Source organism: Eurypyga helias, unplaced genomic scaffold (genome assembly GCF_000690775.1).
Source record: "Eurypyga helias isolate BGI_N326 unplaced genomic scaffold, ASM69077v1 scaffold45800, whole genome shotgun sequence".
Classification (NCBI taxonomy): domain Eukaryota; kingdom Metazoa; phylum Chordata; class Aves; order Eurypygiformes; family Eurypygidae; genus Eurypyga; species Eurypyga helias.
The window spans coordinates 559-17,065 of record NW_010228660.1 but is presented as its reverse complement, the minus strand read 5'-3'; the positions used below and the strand labels follow the sequence as shown (position 1 = coordinate 17,065).

Below are 16,507 nucleotides of genomic sequence, written 5' to 3'. Positions count from 1 at the left end.
GCAGGAGTAAATTGGTGCAGCAGTGTGAACTAACTTTACTAAATTGATTTTTTTGTTGTGGCGTCCCATTAACAGTTTATGCTATAGAGAGGTTTAATTTTTTTCCTGAATGTACAGGTATGTTACAGAAAAACTAGAATTTGTGAGGTATAAGCTCTGTTTGTGTTAGATACTGCCCTCTTTCCTCTCTTCTGTCTGAGAGCAAGATTTATGTTATAGCCCTTCATATTAATACAAAATAAACCTATAATATTATAATGTCCTCCCTATGTATTTTTTAAGTGATGATTCGCTACCAAAATTTGCCCACAGAAATATTTGAGGCTGGACTGTTTTCTTTTAGCACTTTTCAGGTGCTTTAATGTTTTGTGTTATCACTCAGTCCTTACACAGGCTTTTTAATTCATACATTATATCTTGCATTTCTTTCTTTTAATAGGTAGTTCTGTAAAAGGTTAGAAAAAAGTCACAGTAAATCACAGATAGGTTTTTTATGCTTCACTGTGACTTGACCATTATTTCTTCATTTCTAGGTATTTGATCAATATCTTAATTTTATTACTTTAGAAGATGACATGTTCATATTGTGTAACCAAAACAAAGAACTTGTTTCATATCGTGGTAAGTAAAATTTTTTATAAAAAGTATATCAGAATGTCCAAAGTTGAAATTTACTTTTGAAGTTGCAGCTAATACCAAGCAATTATTTTGTTTTGCTTTGATCTGCCAGGAATTCAGGATAATCTGTTAGATGTGTAGTTTAAAGGCATGAAGGAAGCAGTTATTAGATATTATTTTCAGCAACTTTACTACATGGCTATTGTAATTTTGAAAAATAATTATATATTTTTAAATCACAAGTTTAGTAAAGCAAAACTGCAGTATAGACATAAATGGTTAGTAGGGCTTTTTATACATGGAATAATATAGGAAAAAATTCATATTGTTCACATTTCTATATAGACACTGTGGGTGGCTGCTGTGTTTAGGAACCACTATTTAGTCATAATTCCTTCTGCAGTTCTTAAGGAACTAAGTATTTGGTTTCACTGTGAATGGTCAGTTGGAAAGTTACTGTAAGGAATGCAAAGCAAGAAAGATGATGACTTTAACTGATAGAGTTTCTTGTATCTTCTAGACAGTGACCAGTCGGTATCTCTTTTTTGTATTCAAGACAGGAAAACTTGTGGGGGTGTTCAAGGGGTGACGATTAGGATCAGGGTCTGAAGTAGCGCAGGGAAGAATGTGGGAAATGTCATTCTGTAAAATAATAAATGCTTCTGCAAGTATGTGAGCCAAGCATGTCAGCTTCTTCGTAAAGTCTTAAGAGTTGAAAGTGAAGTTTGTTCCTCATGGAACTCTTTCTTTTCTTGGGACTTCTGTTGGACCTCTTTTGGTTGGAGCCTAGCAGGAAAACCAGGTGGCTGCCTTAGGTCAGTTACCTCTACAGCTGTGGTGCTATGGCCACTCAAGTCAACATATATATTGGTTGTCATAATTGTCCACATGGTTTTTCTCCCCCTGATCTGACTTTTGTGCTCCCCTCACCCATTCTAATATGCTAAATTAATAGAGAACCGTCACTCTGCCTCTCCTGCCCCTCTTGCTCCAATGGGTGGGTTCACCCATTTCAGGGTGGATTCTCCTGCTGTCACTGCTGTAGTTTCCCTCGTGATCTCCTTTGTACATCAGAACCAGTAATCTTGGAGCTTCAGAGGGTCTGTTCAGTTGATTCATTCGATAGAAAGTACTAGCTCGTTTGTGTGATCAGCAAATCCAATGTACAGCAAAACAGCAGGTGTGTAATTCAGAGGCAAGACAGACCTTTTTTAGCAGCAGCTCTTCATTACTAGTCTAGTCACAGTGTCTACACACATTCTCACACAGTTAATTCTTGATTTATTTGGATGCACAGAATACTCACTCAGGACCAGGCAGAGATAAGTTTCTGTATGCTTAACATTTAGCAGTGGGATTTTTCTCCTCTTTTGCCCAGTTTCCAAAGTCAGTATCTTCAAAATTGGATCCATAATACTGAGTTCCATCTCACACTGGGGATCGATTCCATTGTCAGAAGGAAAGGGATTTTTGTTTGAAAAGAAAACTTTTTTTTTTTTACTAAAACCTGCTGTTAAGATTTTTAGTAATAATTGTTTTGTGATGTGTTTGTGTGTATGTAAAGATACTTGATCAGCTCTCATAAGATTCCTGTTAGCTAACAAGGAATTTAAATTAAAATGACTGAAAATGTTTTGCACCCGTCAGTTTCTATGTGATTTGTTTTCCTCTCTTGGGCTGCTGCAGTTTGCCGCATGACACATGGTTTCACGCTATGCTTAAAACAATCTAGAAGTGAGCTGCTTCCAAAAGCTGATCAAACAGAAATTTAATCTAACACAGAGAGTGATTAGTTTTCCATTAGAGCACCGAGCTGATCCATCTTGCAGCGTGAGTTATAGATCTGACACAGGCAGGCAGTAGGAGTGCAGAGGCAAAGAAGGAGTAGCCTTTTTTGCCTTTGGAGAGTAACCCTGGCAGGAAACTTCCGGTTTGTATATAGTTTCATAATCTACATAAATCAATGTAAATCTGATGGTGATGAAAGACGGCTGCTTTTTGTGCAGCAGCACTGCCCAGTGTGTCCACGCATGTAGCTGAATGGGTGGACTAAGAGCAAATATAACAAAAAAGGTTAATTTTCAGTTTCCTGATCTCCTGGCGGAATGACTGCTTTTACAGAGAAGTAACATCAGGACGGATAAGCATGATCACATTCTTTCATTATGTAAAAGACTTTCACAGACAGAAAGGAGATAACATATTCTCTCTGTCCATGTAGTAATCAACAGGAAGTGATGAGCTTAAATTGCAACAAGAAAGTTTCTGGTCAGGTATTAGGAGTGCCTTCTAACATTAAGGATAGTGTAATACTAGAGTAGATTACCTATAAATGTTATGGCATTTTCATGACTGGGATGCTTTGGGAATTGGTTTAGACACAGAAATAACATAGGTTTAACTCATCTTTGTGCTAGAAGACTGACTAGATAATTCCTCAGGCTTCCTCTGGTTGTGTTTTTCTGTGACTGTGTGGAAGGAAGAGTAAGTGCTAATATGGGTATAAACTTGATTTTCCCAGCATCCTGTTTAATGATCTTTAAATACTTCTTTACCAAATTCTGTTGATTTTGTAAAACAACAAGTAAATATAGGAGACCTAAGCTTACTTTTCTGTAATAGATGCAATAAGCTTCTTAGAGTGGAGAGAGAAGAATATTTAGAAAACATGAAATACCATTTTGCTGAAAGGTTATTAATGGAGTTTCTCAAAGGTTGGCCTGAGGAGCAGTAATACTGAATATTTGTGTTGGTACAAATGGTACAAAAAAAAGGAATGTGCTCACAAAATGTGCATATTACACAAAATTAGAAGGCACTGACAATATGCAGGTTACTGGAACATCGTAAGTGAGGAGCTGAAACATAGTAATAGGGAGGGAATTAAATTTTAAAATTGAGAAAGGCAGGGGAGTAAAAAGATTTTTTTTCTCCCCGGTAAACTATGAGACCATTCGTTGGAGATAACTACAAAGTGATAGCCCCAGCTAATTTCAAAGCTTTATTGTTATAGAAAAATACAGATATGAGGAACCGTCTGCCTTTCTTGGTGCTTGTATTTCAGAAACGAACTCAGAATCAAAAAATGCTGAGGGGGTGTGCTTCTGTTGCTGCTGTCATCTTGGCAGCCTAGTAAAATCTGCTTACTAAGTATAGCTGCTGATAGAAATTGCTAATATAATCCATCTCTCTGAAGTTCTTAGAGGACAAAAGCTGGGGAAAAAAAGTACCTTTAAAGTTAGAGAATGATTATGGCTGGCCATGCATAAATTTGGGAAGGAAGGCTTATTAACTTTCACAGCTTTGAATTTTCTTTTTGAAGAAAGAGTATAAGACAGGTAATTATGCAATAAATTTTTAAAGGTAAAATAAAACAAAGGAGGCTGGAATTTATGGCATGAGTCCTGAGGTAGTGCTTGACTTAAAAGCTGTGATAAGATTAGGTTCGTTGTTTCCTGTTGGCTATTATGTTCTTGTCAGTGTTCATTATTTAATAGAAATGTTGCTATGTGTCTCTTGTTCTGACCTAAATATGTGAGGGAAATCTTTCTATCTGTAGTATGAAATGTTTTAGAACTTGGGAATTACCCCTAACCTAGAGACTGACAGTAAATTTATTTAAAAAAAAAAAAAAAAGAAGAAAGGAAAGGATTCTCCATTACAAGGGATAACTGCATATTGTAATTTTCTTTAAATTGCACTGGTAGTTCTAGAAGATTTTGTATCTGAAAAATAGTTTTCAAGTGGATGGCTGTTTCTGTTATGTCACGTGGTTTTCTGGAAGTTTTATAATAATCCAGTACCAACACAATCTAGAAGTTACAGTATGCATTGTGAAAGTTAATTGGAAAAGACTGTGTAGTGTTCGACCTTATGCAGTGAGCAGTAATTAAGTTCGCCTATTTTTTTGCTCAAAAAAAGAATATAAAAAGAATGTGCTTAGAGGGGCATTTCACAATTTGATCTCTTCTGCAACAAAAGCTGTTGGCTATTAACAGCCATTATGTAAGAAGAGGATTACTTTCTCAGTATTAAAGTGGCATAAACTTCTTTAACCCTATTCTTAACTCTTTTCCACACTGTTTTAGCCATTAACCGACCAGATATAACGGACACAGAAATGGAAACTATAATGGACACTATTGTTGATAGTCTCTTCTGTTTTTTTGTTACACTTGGTAAGTTTTCAAATTATAGCATATTTTCTGTATGTTTTCCTTTTGGAAAAGATTCATATTCAATGACATACCTAGAAGCTTAGTGATTTCGTATAGCAAATTAAAGGCAGACTTAAATCTGCAACAGAAGTTTTAATAGTTCACTGAGTGGGTTACTGACCATGCTCAAATTATTGCTGTACATCACTGCAAAAGACAATAAAGGCTGTCCTATACTCTTCACTATTAATGGGAGAAGAATACTGAAAGGCAAAGGTTTGGATTCACTGTTTTTAAATAATTCTAGTTTGCAGTGAATATCAATAGTGCTTTAAGTTTGGATTTGTAGCTCTCAAAAAAAAAAAAAAAAAAGAGGGAAAAAACCCTCACACAAACCTTGCAAAGATCTAACTGAAATAACTCCAGGAATAGGAAGATGTGTTAAATTTATGTACTTTATGTGAGTTTTTTTGATGCTTAGCTCACACATTTTTCACAGTGATGAGATTTAATCTAAATTCTCACTGAAATCAATCAGCCTGAGATCACATTCCTACAAGGGCAGATGGGGATTGCTGAGAGGGAGTCTGTTGAAGAGGGATTGCATTGGACCTATGAGTTCTTTCAAGTGTTGTCATGATACAAATTTAATTCTCTTTTACTCAGTCACTCAATACTCTATGGTATTGCAATTTTAATTTTTATATAGATAAGTGAGAAACAGTAGCTAAAGATTTTGAAACCTGAAAGCCAATGGAAAATGTGCTTTTGAAAATAACATTACCCTGCAATGAGTTGTAACCGATACATTGTGATGGTGGTGGTGTTACAGTACTTACTTTTTTCAAGGGACTTCTAACCTTTTGAAACTAAGTTTTAATGCTTCAATATGAGATTGTTTGTCCCCTTCACAGTACAATAGCTATCTTTCTAGTGTATACTATACTTCTCAAAAATTGCTGTATGAGGCATTCACTTACTTTTGTAAAACTGTATTTAATATTTCTATATAGTATTTTTTGTTTCATAGATAAAGACTGCAAGAGACAAATTTAATAAGTATTGTCCACTTGAAAAAATTTAGCTCAGAATGTTACTATAATTTGTTTCATGAGAAGCACACTAACTTGTAATTTGAAAATTATAATGGAAGTAGAAGTCAATATATCTTTTGTTAGGAGCTATTCCTATAATCAGATGCTCAAGAGGAACTGCAGCTGAAATGGTGGCAGTGGTAAGAAACTATTTTCTAAATAAGTATCATTGTTTTAAAAGTTTCCTAACACCTTGATTACTTTTCTCCATACTCTGCAGAGATCTAGTGTCATTGTATCCTTTTCCTCATGAAGGAAATAAAACTGGAAATGAAGTATACCAGTTTTCCTTTCTGATTTCAATTCCATGGATCTCATCTACAGAAATCGTAATATTATGAAATCTTCTGATGAGAAACTGAAATATGAATAGTCATTCCTAATCTAGAGTTTATCAAGATTTTCTCACAGACATTACAGTTACAACCATTAAGCTATATCTACACTGTTTAAAAAGTGGCTGTCTGGTGTGAGTTTTTCTGTGTGTCTTAGTAAGAAATTTTTATCTATTTTAGTGGGAAACCCCAGAATTACATGACATTTTTACTAGATGAAACTAAGCTAGCACTGGACGTGATCATCACATAGAGATATAATTACTACACTTTTAAAATCTCCACAATTAAAGATCTCTACAGCACTGTCTTCGTTAGGAGTCACTGCGTGTCATTTCTTCCATTTTCCTCATATCTTTATTTGTCAGGGAAGCCTTAATACTGATTGAACCTAAGTATTCAGTGTGCATGCACTCAAGAGTAATCTCACTTTTATGAAACACTTATTGTGGCACTGTCTGACAGCCCAATTTGCTGCTTCTGCTGTGGTTCCCTCTTGGTGCCTCCTACTGGTATTTTCAATTTGCATATTTAGGGAGAGGGTGCTAATTGCCTGGGAGGAGATTAGTGGACATAAAGGAAACATCTTCTTGTAGTCCTGGATATAGATATGGAGGGAGAAAATAGAAGGAAGACATTTCTTTCTTTCCCTTGTGCAGTGGACCTAGGCTTTCTGCAGCTAAGACATTTATAACCTACTAGAACAGCACAATAAATCTTTAAATGTTGATCATATGAAGAGTTTAGGAAACCATTGGTTTGTTAAAAGCTGTTTTGTTTTTCCCTCCCTCAGAAATTAGATAAGAAGCTCAGAGAGAATCTAAGAGATGCCAGAAACAGTCTTTTTACAGGTGACACACTTGGAGCTGGCCAGTTCAGGTATGGTGTTAGTAATAACTGTATTTTTATTTTTCATATTTCAATTGTCTGAAATACCTCATTAGGATAAGTCACCACTGTAGTGTAAACTGTATTTAGAAGAAGTTGGTTCAAATTTGTATTAAAAGAATTCTTATGGGACTTTTAAAACTCTTAAGGAAGTTTTTTAAACCTCTTAAGGGAGTTTTCCAATGTCTTAGCATAACCAGTTTGAAAACTTTTATAGCTAATAAGTGTGTGATCCCTAGGACAGTTGAGACAAAAATTATTCGACAAACCAGGTAATTTTTTTCAACCTCTAAACCAATAAGAACAAAGCCTCTGCAGATACATTCAGTTTACAGTGCCATGATATGCAGTTGGGTGTCTGAACATACCTGTTAGCAACCTTTAGTCCATTAAAAAAGAAAGGAACACCGATTTTCTCACTTGTAAGCACTGTTATCAGTTGTAGTTATGTCAAAAGCAAATGTGCCTCAGCTGATCCCTCTGTCTACCAGACAAGGACTGCTTAAGGACTACCACTTGGATAATTAGATAGTTAAGGACTGTTAAGTCATGACCCTTTGAATCCTTTGAGTGGAAAGAGGGGTAGGCAAAGACATTGTGGTTGCTTCCATGCATCTGATAGTGTGTATGTAGCCTCCTGTGTATACCATTGCCCCTGGGTAGTTGAATACTTCACAGGCTGCCTTAGAAAAATGTATTATAGGAATTTACACTGTACAAGTAAAGGTGAGGAGGCCTATTGGGAAGACTGTAGCTGAAGGAAACAGTTACAATCTCTTAACAGTATACAAAATAGTCATTATGTACATATTTTTATCTCAGATGAAGAGCACAACTTTGATAAATGACACAAAAAACATCGAGAGTGGCAAAATGGAATGCAATTGAAAGGAATTAGGAGAGAGAATAGCTGTGAAATACCAGTTCCCTCATTGTTATGAGGACTGAGTTATAACCACTATTTTTCTTTCAGAGGGGTGATTTCTTTTCCTGATAGTATAGCATTATTACCCTCAGAAAACCAAAATGCAAGGAAAGGGAAACATAGGAACCTTTAACCAGTTAAATGGCTTCAGGTCTTTAGTTTGGCTTTCAGAATCAGGTGGCTAAGGCTCTTGAGATTATATTTCTATGTGAAAATAGTTACTGCAAGCAAGTCCAGAGCATGGAATTAACATGCTTTTACTCTGTTCAAATACATTGTAATTTAGACACCGCGTTTACTGTAGGGTTAATGTGTTTAAGGGAAATGGTTGCAATAATGTTCTGTCTGTTCACAGCCTTCCTGTCTTCACTGTACATTTTTCAGGTAGCCATAACCCAAGACATTCAGGCATGTCTGCGTTCTTTTTCCACAAACCTGAGTGTTGATGGAGTTACCACAATGCATCTCACAAGTTCATAATTTTTTCTTTATAGAATTCATATACAAACAACGATAAAAATGAAATTGAAAATCCTTGAGAGATACATTTTATATTTGAAGGTCATGATGGGGATTAAGGTTGAATATTACCCATTCAGGTAGTTGTTTGGAACTCAAATGTGTATCCACACAAAGTGATATTAGTTAATACATCAAAGCCTAGTTACTCTTTAGAGTTTTGACTTCTGCTCAATATTTATGTGTTGGTAATTTCACTTAGATCAAATTAAAATAAGTAATTACTAAGACAAGTAATTAATGGAATTTCTGACAACGATCAGCCTCAGATGCTTTGGGGAACGCTGGAGGAACTCTGCAATTGGCAGTTTGGCTTTTATCTTGAAATATGTGCTGTAGAAGGTGGCCGATATAACTCAGGATGTTACTGGGATGTTACAAACATGTTTAAAGAAGTACTAATACAATGTCATCTTTTCAGCTTCCAAAGGCCCCTATTAGTCCTTGTTGACAGAAACATAGATTTAGCAACTCCTCTACATCATACTTGGACATACCAAGCATTAGTGCATGACGTTCTGGTAAGAATAAATCTGATTTTGTTACCAAGACTGTTTTTTGTTCAGTCTGTTATTAAATTTAATACTGATTCTCTCTTAATCCAAAATCTGGTTTGACTGTTTTATTTGCAAGTTGGTTAGTTTTAAACAACTTGGAAGATTTTCTCTAGAAAGTTTATTTAACAATAACTTCTACAATGGTTAAAAAGTTGAAATCTTGATATTATCAAAAGATAGGTAATTAAGCAATCCTAGCTTTTTCTTCAGTAGTTCATGATCTTTTATGTTATGTAAACTCAAAAATCCATTAAGTGCCAATCAGTTATGAAAAATAAATGCTTTTAATGAGTTTTTAAACCAATTTTAGTATTAGTTTAGATTTCTAAACAATACCTAGTTCTGTTTTTCTCCACAAGGTGGTGTAGGGGTTCAGTATAGAGATACCAAGTGGTATATGACCCTACTGTAAGGAATCTAAAGCAGATTTTTTTAATACTTTTTTTTAATTCAGATAGCCTTAAACTGCTTATATTTCCTCAAGTTTTATTTTATAAACCCACTAGCAGAAATATACTTGAATTAATGCAAATGCTATTTACCTAAAATTTATGCATTTCATATATAGTTACAGTGTAAATAGCAGATAATATAAGTAAGTTTAATTACTCTCTGGAAGCTTTTTTATACTGCAGGGTTAGTCACACATATCATTTCAATATCTAGCTTTGAGAAATATTTTGGGTTTAATATTGGGTCTGTTAGAGGAATACGTAAAATATGCACATGTACATATGTGTTTGTATACAAAGTTGGTTGTGAACTATATAGTCATACGTACAGTGTTGTCCAGAAACTTTCACTGCTACAATGACAGTATTTTAGCACTAGTGGGATGTTTCAGGACCCTTTAAATTCCATTTTATGTAATTCATGCCTTATGAAAAGTCCTTTCCTCTTAAGGGTGCTTTTTACAAATAAAGAATTTTTGGGTGAGTTTCTTTAGGAAGAAATCTGTGAGAAAAACATGGTTTACACTGTCTTTTCTTCAGTAACTGTTCAACTGGCTAGAGACTTGCAAGTAGAACTACTGAATTTCTGCAGGTTTCTTTTGAAAATCAGTGGAAGAGTAGGGGATAGAAACCCAAATTAGAAACATTACAGGTGTAAATGCTATTGCACAGGGTCTACACGTATTCCAGTTTGTTACCTGCCGCTCTTTAATCAGCAAGTGCTCATTTACTAGGTAGTAAATCCATGCGAAGCTCCATGTACATGCCTCCTACCAAGGTGTCAGGTAGAGAAGGTAGTGTTGGGTGGCCTTCGGCATGTGTTGGGCTGGGATTTTGGTGCATTAAGATGCAAAGGGATCAAAGGTGTAATGGAAGCTGAGGACAGCTACTGCTACAGATATGGAGGGGTGTTAGAATACCACTGGAAGAATGATTTGAGGATTGTTGGATATTTATCTGTACTGCATCAACCTTCAGTAGTTTCTCTGGAACAACTGTTCAGTGTTTCATGTTGCATTTAGTTTTTGACTGAGTTGATGGGATTATGAATTTGTCTGTGAAGGTGTAACTAAGTGGCCTGCAATTCCATGTCAAGGGCAAATTTTTAATTTTAAAACCAGTCAAGTTAAAGACAAGTGTGCTAGGCTTTTCACGTACTGAGCATACATAACTACAGTTGCCTTTTAAAAGACCATGAATTGTAACCTTGAAAGTGTTACCAAGGTAATGATTATGTAAACTGTACTTCCAAATAACTTGTTTTTCATTTAGGCTCGCAGTTACAGTAGTTCAGGAATTCCATGGGATGTTGAACTAAAGGTTAACTCAGCCACGAAGCTGTGTGCTGCATCCTTTTAGATTATAAAGGTGGTGTTTCTACACATAAACAGGCTTGTATGAAGTGATTCCCATATCTCAATTAAAAAAACTTGGAGGGGTGGGTACAGAAAAATGAGAGGCATGGATAGAAAGCTTTTAAAGATAAAATGGGGAGGTGAAAGGAAGAACACTGTAATCAATAAGAATAATTTTGGCAAAACTCCTTGTAAGTGCCAAAAATAACTTGGAAATTCAGGTCACTGATGAGTTAAATTGAGCCAAAACAGATCTCTTAAAAATCACAGCTGAGTTTGTAATCAATTTTTTTCCTTTAAGTTTTTATTGAACACATGTACTTGAAAAATGTTCTCTTTTGCTGAAACGTTAAGGATGCCTTTTAAGATGAGGTTTCTGCTCATTGACTGCATGTGCTTCCTTCGAGTAGCTACTTGGTTTTCTTTCTGTTCTGGCATGGATCATTATAGTGTTTCATTTTAAGTGTGAGCTCTGCCAAGGGATAACTAGAAACATTTTTAAATCGTTTTTATTTGACAATTTAACTTACAGTGATCTGATTCTGTACTGTAATGAACATAATAAAATGGAGTTTTATTTCTGGAAAAATTATGCATTGTAAGAGATTCCATGGTTGAAGATTTGACTCTATCATTATTTGCCAAACAAAGAGCACCTCTGACATTTTAAGTGTTCTTGAAAAGGGTTACAATAAAGTCAGCAAGTGGAGTACTTATAATCACTGTTAAAAACCAGAGGAAATATATATGCCGCAGAAGGTGCAGAGCTGTCCTTGGCAAAAGTTATGGAAGGGAAAGGAACAGAAGACACAGAGGAACCAGTGCAGTGGCATAGTATGTGAGCCTAATTATGTCATCTAGTGAAAAGATGTGGTAGGCTCATGCGTCTGTGTAAGGAAAAAACTGTATGGAGAAATAGCAGCTTTGTTGCAAACTGTTGTTTTATCATGTACTCACTATACCACTAGTGTCTATAAAATAGGAGAAGAGCAGTGAATGTGTACCTGAACTCCTCACAGTGGATATTCCTGTTTCTGGTGTTGTGAGCTTCTTTGCAGCTTTGATATATTTGCTGTAGTTGTGTAACTGAAATTCATCCTTAGAAACTTGTTTTATATGCAACACAAAGTTTTGTTACTTAAAATTTTGGTCAGTAGTTAGAACTTGCTTATTGCTAAATAATTTATTTTCTGTACAGAAAACATTGTTCAGAGTTCAATTTTAGAAGACTGCTTGCTGAGACAATCAGCTGTGTTTCTGTAACATTTGTTGCTTTGTTTGATGGTTTTTCAATAATTGTGATTAATTTCAGAGTTCTTACATTGCTATTGTTACTACCCAGTTAGCTAGTAAACTGTTTCCTGCCCCCTTAGGAAATCCTAATAGGTAGCGGGGTTAATATTTTTTCTAGAAAATATTCTAGAAGATAATTGGCTGAGTAAAAAGGACTGTTTAAAAAATTACAAAATATTTATATACGATTCCTCTTTTTTATAGGATTTTCATTTGAATAGAGTTAACTTGGAAGAATCAACAGGAACAGAAACTTCTCCAGCAGGGGCTAGACCAAAGAAAAAAACCAAGAAGTCCTATGATTTAACTGCATCTGATAAATTTTGGCAGAAGCATAAGGGCAGGTAAGCTGTGTAGGTACAAAGTTTATATTTATTTAGTCAATATGAATTCTAGGTGTTCTTTCATATTATGCTAGTTCTGTTTTTAAGCTTCTTTTTTTTTTTTTTTTTTTAAGGACTGCTCACTGTCAATATATTCGTTGTCCATATTAATTGTATATTAGGATTTTGTTACAGAGCACAAAATTGTTTTTATCAGAATTATATGAAAATACTGAAAGCGGTGAATATATCTTGGAAAGTTTGAGTGAACCTGAGTATCTGATTTGGTACCACTGCATGATTTGTGTATTGATATTTCTGAAAAGGTTTTCATTATCATTTTCATCATGCAACCTGTCTAGTTCTAGTGTTTCAATTTGTTGTTTTAACTGAACTTAATGCAGAGTATTGTGTTAGTCCTTTTCCAGAGGTTGCTGAGTCTGTTCAGCAAGAACTGGAATCCTACAGAGCCCAAGAAGATGAAGTCAAAAGACTTAAAAGTATCATGGTAAGTTTCAGAACATATACGTGCTTTACATAAAGCCTAATAGGACTTGTAGAGATGCTTAGCCCACTCTGCCACTCCCTGCACAAAAATTATTAGCACATGCGAAAGTTTAGGCATAATATAATCTTAAAAGTAGGATTAGGAGAATCTTACTTCATGACAAGATTCACTTTCTTGCGTTTATTGGTGTTACATCTACATGACTTCCATAATAACTGTAAAACACAATCCAGGCATTAATACTGTTATGAGAAAGCAGGTTCTAAATGCAGTGACTGTATTTGCATGTGTGATCTTTCTATTATTGTGACTATGATTATTCCTCTTTCCAAACCCTTCCCCAAAACCAGGGTATAGAAGGGGAGGATGAAGGAGCAATAAGTATGCTTTCTGATAATACAGCTAAGCTAACTTCAGCTGTCAGGTAAGTAATCAATGCGGCATTATTTTTTAATTAATTTGGAACCATTTCTAATTCTTTCTGTCAATTCACTTTTAATATCCTTTGGAATAAATATCTTTAAAAGTAGGCTACTCAGCTCAATAATAGAGTTGAAATGCCTTATAATTCTGGTAAAGTTTAATGCAATGTCCTCAACAAATACTTGCACACGTAACTTACACAGCATGTGTGTGTGAGCTGTCTACAGATGGCTTTGGAGTGTTTCCATAGCAAAGCTGAATAATCCAACTGCATCATAGATTTGCTGATTACACTCTTCCACCAGAAAAACCCAACTACCTCTGTCTGCATTCCTTCCTTAAAAGAATTGTTAGTCAAATCCACTTCCTGAAGCATCTGCTTGCTTTGCACAGTATGTAATTAATTACATTTTGATTAATGTAGTTACTGCAACATCTGTTGGCAAGATTATAGTCATTAAGAACTCTGCATGAGAAATCTACTATCCTCCTCCTGGAGTCCTAGCCACCATGGATGACACTGAAAATCTGAGATATAGACTTGATCCTCATTGTAAGTCTGTTCTTGTAAATCATTCCACTGGTGCCTCAGAGAGGGGAGATACTCAGTTTGCTACCTCTCACTAAGACCCCAATCAGAAGGAAGAGGAAAGATAATTGTTCTGAGGATAGATGCAGTGATATGCCCAGTGTCCTGTGAAATTCAGCGTGTGTCTGCATTAGTTGTCTCTTTGTGAGTTTCAAAAATTGTTGGATATGCTATGCCCTGGTTAGAGTTTGATTGGAATTACAAAGGATATGTGCTGGATCACACAGTTTCAAAAAAGTGAGCAGATGTTTTCAAGGTCTCCATATAAAGTTTTAAAAGTATTGGTTTTAAGATATTTGTTTTCAGCTTAAGGCAGCAACGTATAAAATGCATCAGAAGCTTTAAACTGATAGCAAAAAAAAAAAAATCATATTATTAAAGCCTCATCAGGGCGTTTCACTGGTCAATTAGCCTCTACATAACTGTATTCTGTAATCTGGCATTATTAAGGAAAATCTTGTCCCCTTTCAGAAAAGTATATAACACAGTGAACTTGACTATTGCAATGTTTCAGCTCTAGTCTTCAGGATTATTCTGAGATGTCCAAATACTGCAGAGATCTGCCATTCAGGCATGCTTCTGCTGGAAGAACTAAACTGGGTTTGGTGTTTCATTGTTGTCCATCATCTGCTAACAGGAAGAATATACCCTTCATAGATGTCTTATGCTTTACAGTTTCTAGAAAATGGCATATCTATTAGTAATTAAAAAACAGAGGTTCTAACATAGAGGATCTTCTGTCTATTTTCTTTTGTTTTTTTAAACGCAGTTCTTTACAAAGGCAGTGCTAATGGCCAATCATCATAGGTAATATTGAATTTACAGTTGTTTAAAGGAGGAAAGAAGGTATGGTAACTTAGCTGTGGTTCTTCAGGACATGCAGTCAATGTCATTAAGTGCCCTCTCGTCTGCTTATTACTAAACTGAGCTAGACGCTGTACTTTTGGATGTGAAAGTGTACAGACCCTGAGCAGTCTTTTATACATGTGATGCCCAAGTTCCAGCAGTGAAAATCGTGTAGATCACAGCACCTTAAGTAACAAGATTTCTACAAAGTAAACTTAACCATTGTTTTCCTTTTTACAAAAGACAATATTTTAATCATGAATCTGCACAGAGAATTGTATTCTATGCAGAAGCACCTGTAACAAATTCCAGGACATCTAGAGGCTGTGTTTGACAGATACTATTACTTATATTATTTGGTGATTATTTGACATACAATATTATTTGACAGATACTATTATTTGGCAGACATTGACACTTTTATATGTACCAGACATGAACTAAATGTTGATTATATAAGCCATAGTTCCAGTAGATTATTTGTTTAGGTAAGCAGGGCAAATATCTGTTGTAGAACACAAGCTTTCAACAGGAATATTAAATTACTTACATTATGTGTATTTTTTGCTAGTCAGCATAAAAGCCTGGTTTACTACACGTTACATGTGGATAACGTGCTTCTGTTAGGAGAATCATTACATCTATACTTTGTAACTTTTTAGTTCCAATCCTAATGTATTCTGTAATTTCTTTGTACCAACTGTATACAATGCACAATTCAACTAACTGTGCTACTCAGCAGTTTAGTTTGTATTTAATCTCTTCAGCTCTCTTCCAGAACTTCTGGAAAAGAAGAGGCTCATTGATCTTCATACAAATGTTGCAACAGCCGTTTTGGAGCATATAAAGGTATGATTGCTTTCCAACTTAAGTTTTCTATCAGTAGTGCTCCTTACCTGTAGAAGCACACTTGAGCAGGTGAAGGAAGATAAGAAAGTGAGCCTTCTCAACTGTGCTGCCTTTTACAGAAATCACTGTAGAACATTACTTAGTGTTGCAGGGTGAGAGGCAATGAATTCTGGATGCCGCTACATGGAAAGCAAAGTAAACATACCCATTTTTTTCATATCAGAATTTACTACTATAGTCTCTTTTTTTTTTTTAATGATGGCCACAACCTTTATTGTGGGTTGAAGTCTTTCTAAAATAAGTTTCTGGTGAAAGTGTTTCATTTACTTTAGAGATGTGTTATGGCAAATTATTACTTTAGTCTAAGCAATTTTCTGTTCTGTATGTGTTTATCAGAAGGATGCTGTTTACTGTTCACTAACGAAAATGATACCCGGAGGTGTGGCAGTAATGGTGCAAATTACTAAACTGTCTTGCCAGCAAAGTCTGTGTTAGATGTCTTGTGCATAATTTAAGCATTTCAGAAGGTGCTTGTCCTTCTTTTCTCTTGTATCACAGAACTTGCAGATGGTTTCAATATCAAGAAAAGACCATGGTTACTACTAGGGTAACTTGGACTTTTCACAGTGTGAGAACAGACATTATAGATGAGACTTTCAGAAACACTGAAATTCTGGTTTTGAAAATTATTTAATCACCAAGTCTCACTGAAATCATAGAATCATTTGGGTTGGAAGGGACCTTAAAGATCATCTAGTTCCAACCCCCCTGCCATG

The 16,507-nt window shown here is 35.3% G+C and overlaps 1 protein-coding gene across 1 annotated transcript in view; it reads left to right on the top strand.

Annotated features, from left to right (window-relative positions):
• SCFD1 (sec1 family domain containing 1) overlaps positions 1-15,731 on the top strand; it is a gene marked incomplete at its 3' end in the record, with an annotated part of 19,692 nt that extends 3,961 nt beyond the window's left edge. The window contains exons 5-13 of the mRNA XM_010159820.1: positions 534-621; positions 4,707-4,796; positions 5,954-6,009; positions 6,998-7,083; positions 8,958-9,057; positions 12,398-12,537; positions 12,934-13,024; positions 13,375-13,448; positions 15,650-15,731. Of these exons, the coding sequence (XP_010158122.1) occupies positions 534-621; positions 4,707-4,796; positions 5,954-6,009; positions 6,998-7,083; positions 8,958-9,057; positions 12,398-12,537; positions 12,934-13,024; positions 13,375-13,448; positions 15,650-15,731 (807 nt within the window). The remainder of the gene's footprint in view (positions 1-533; positions 622-4,706; positions 4,797-5,953; positions 6,010-6,997; positions 7,084-8,957; positions 9,058-12,397; positions 12,538-12,933; positions 13,025-13,374; positions 13,449-15,649) is intronic.
• Positions 15,732-16,507: the final 776 nt, after the last annotated feature.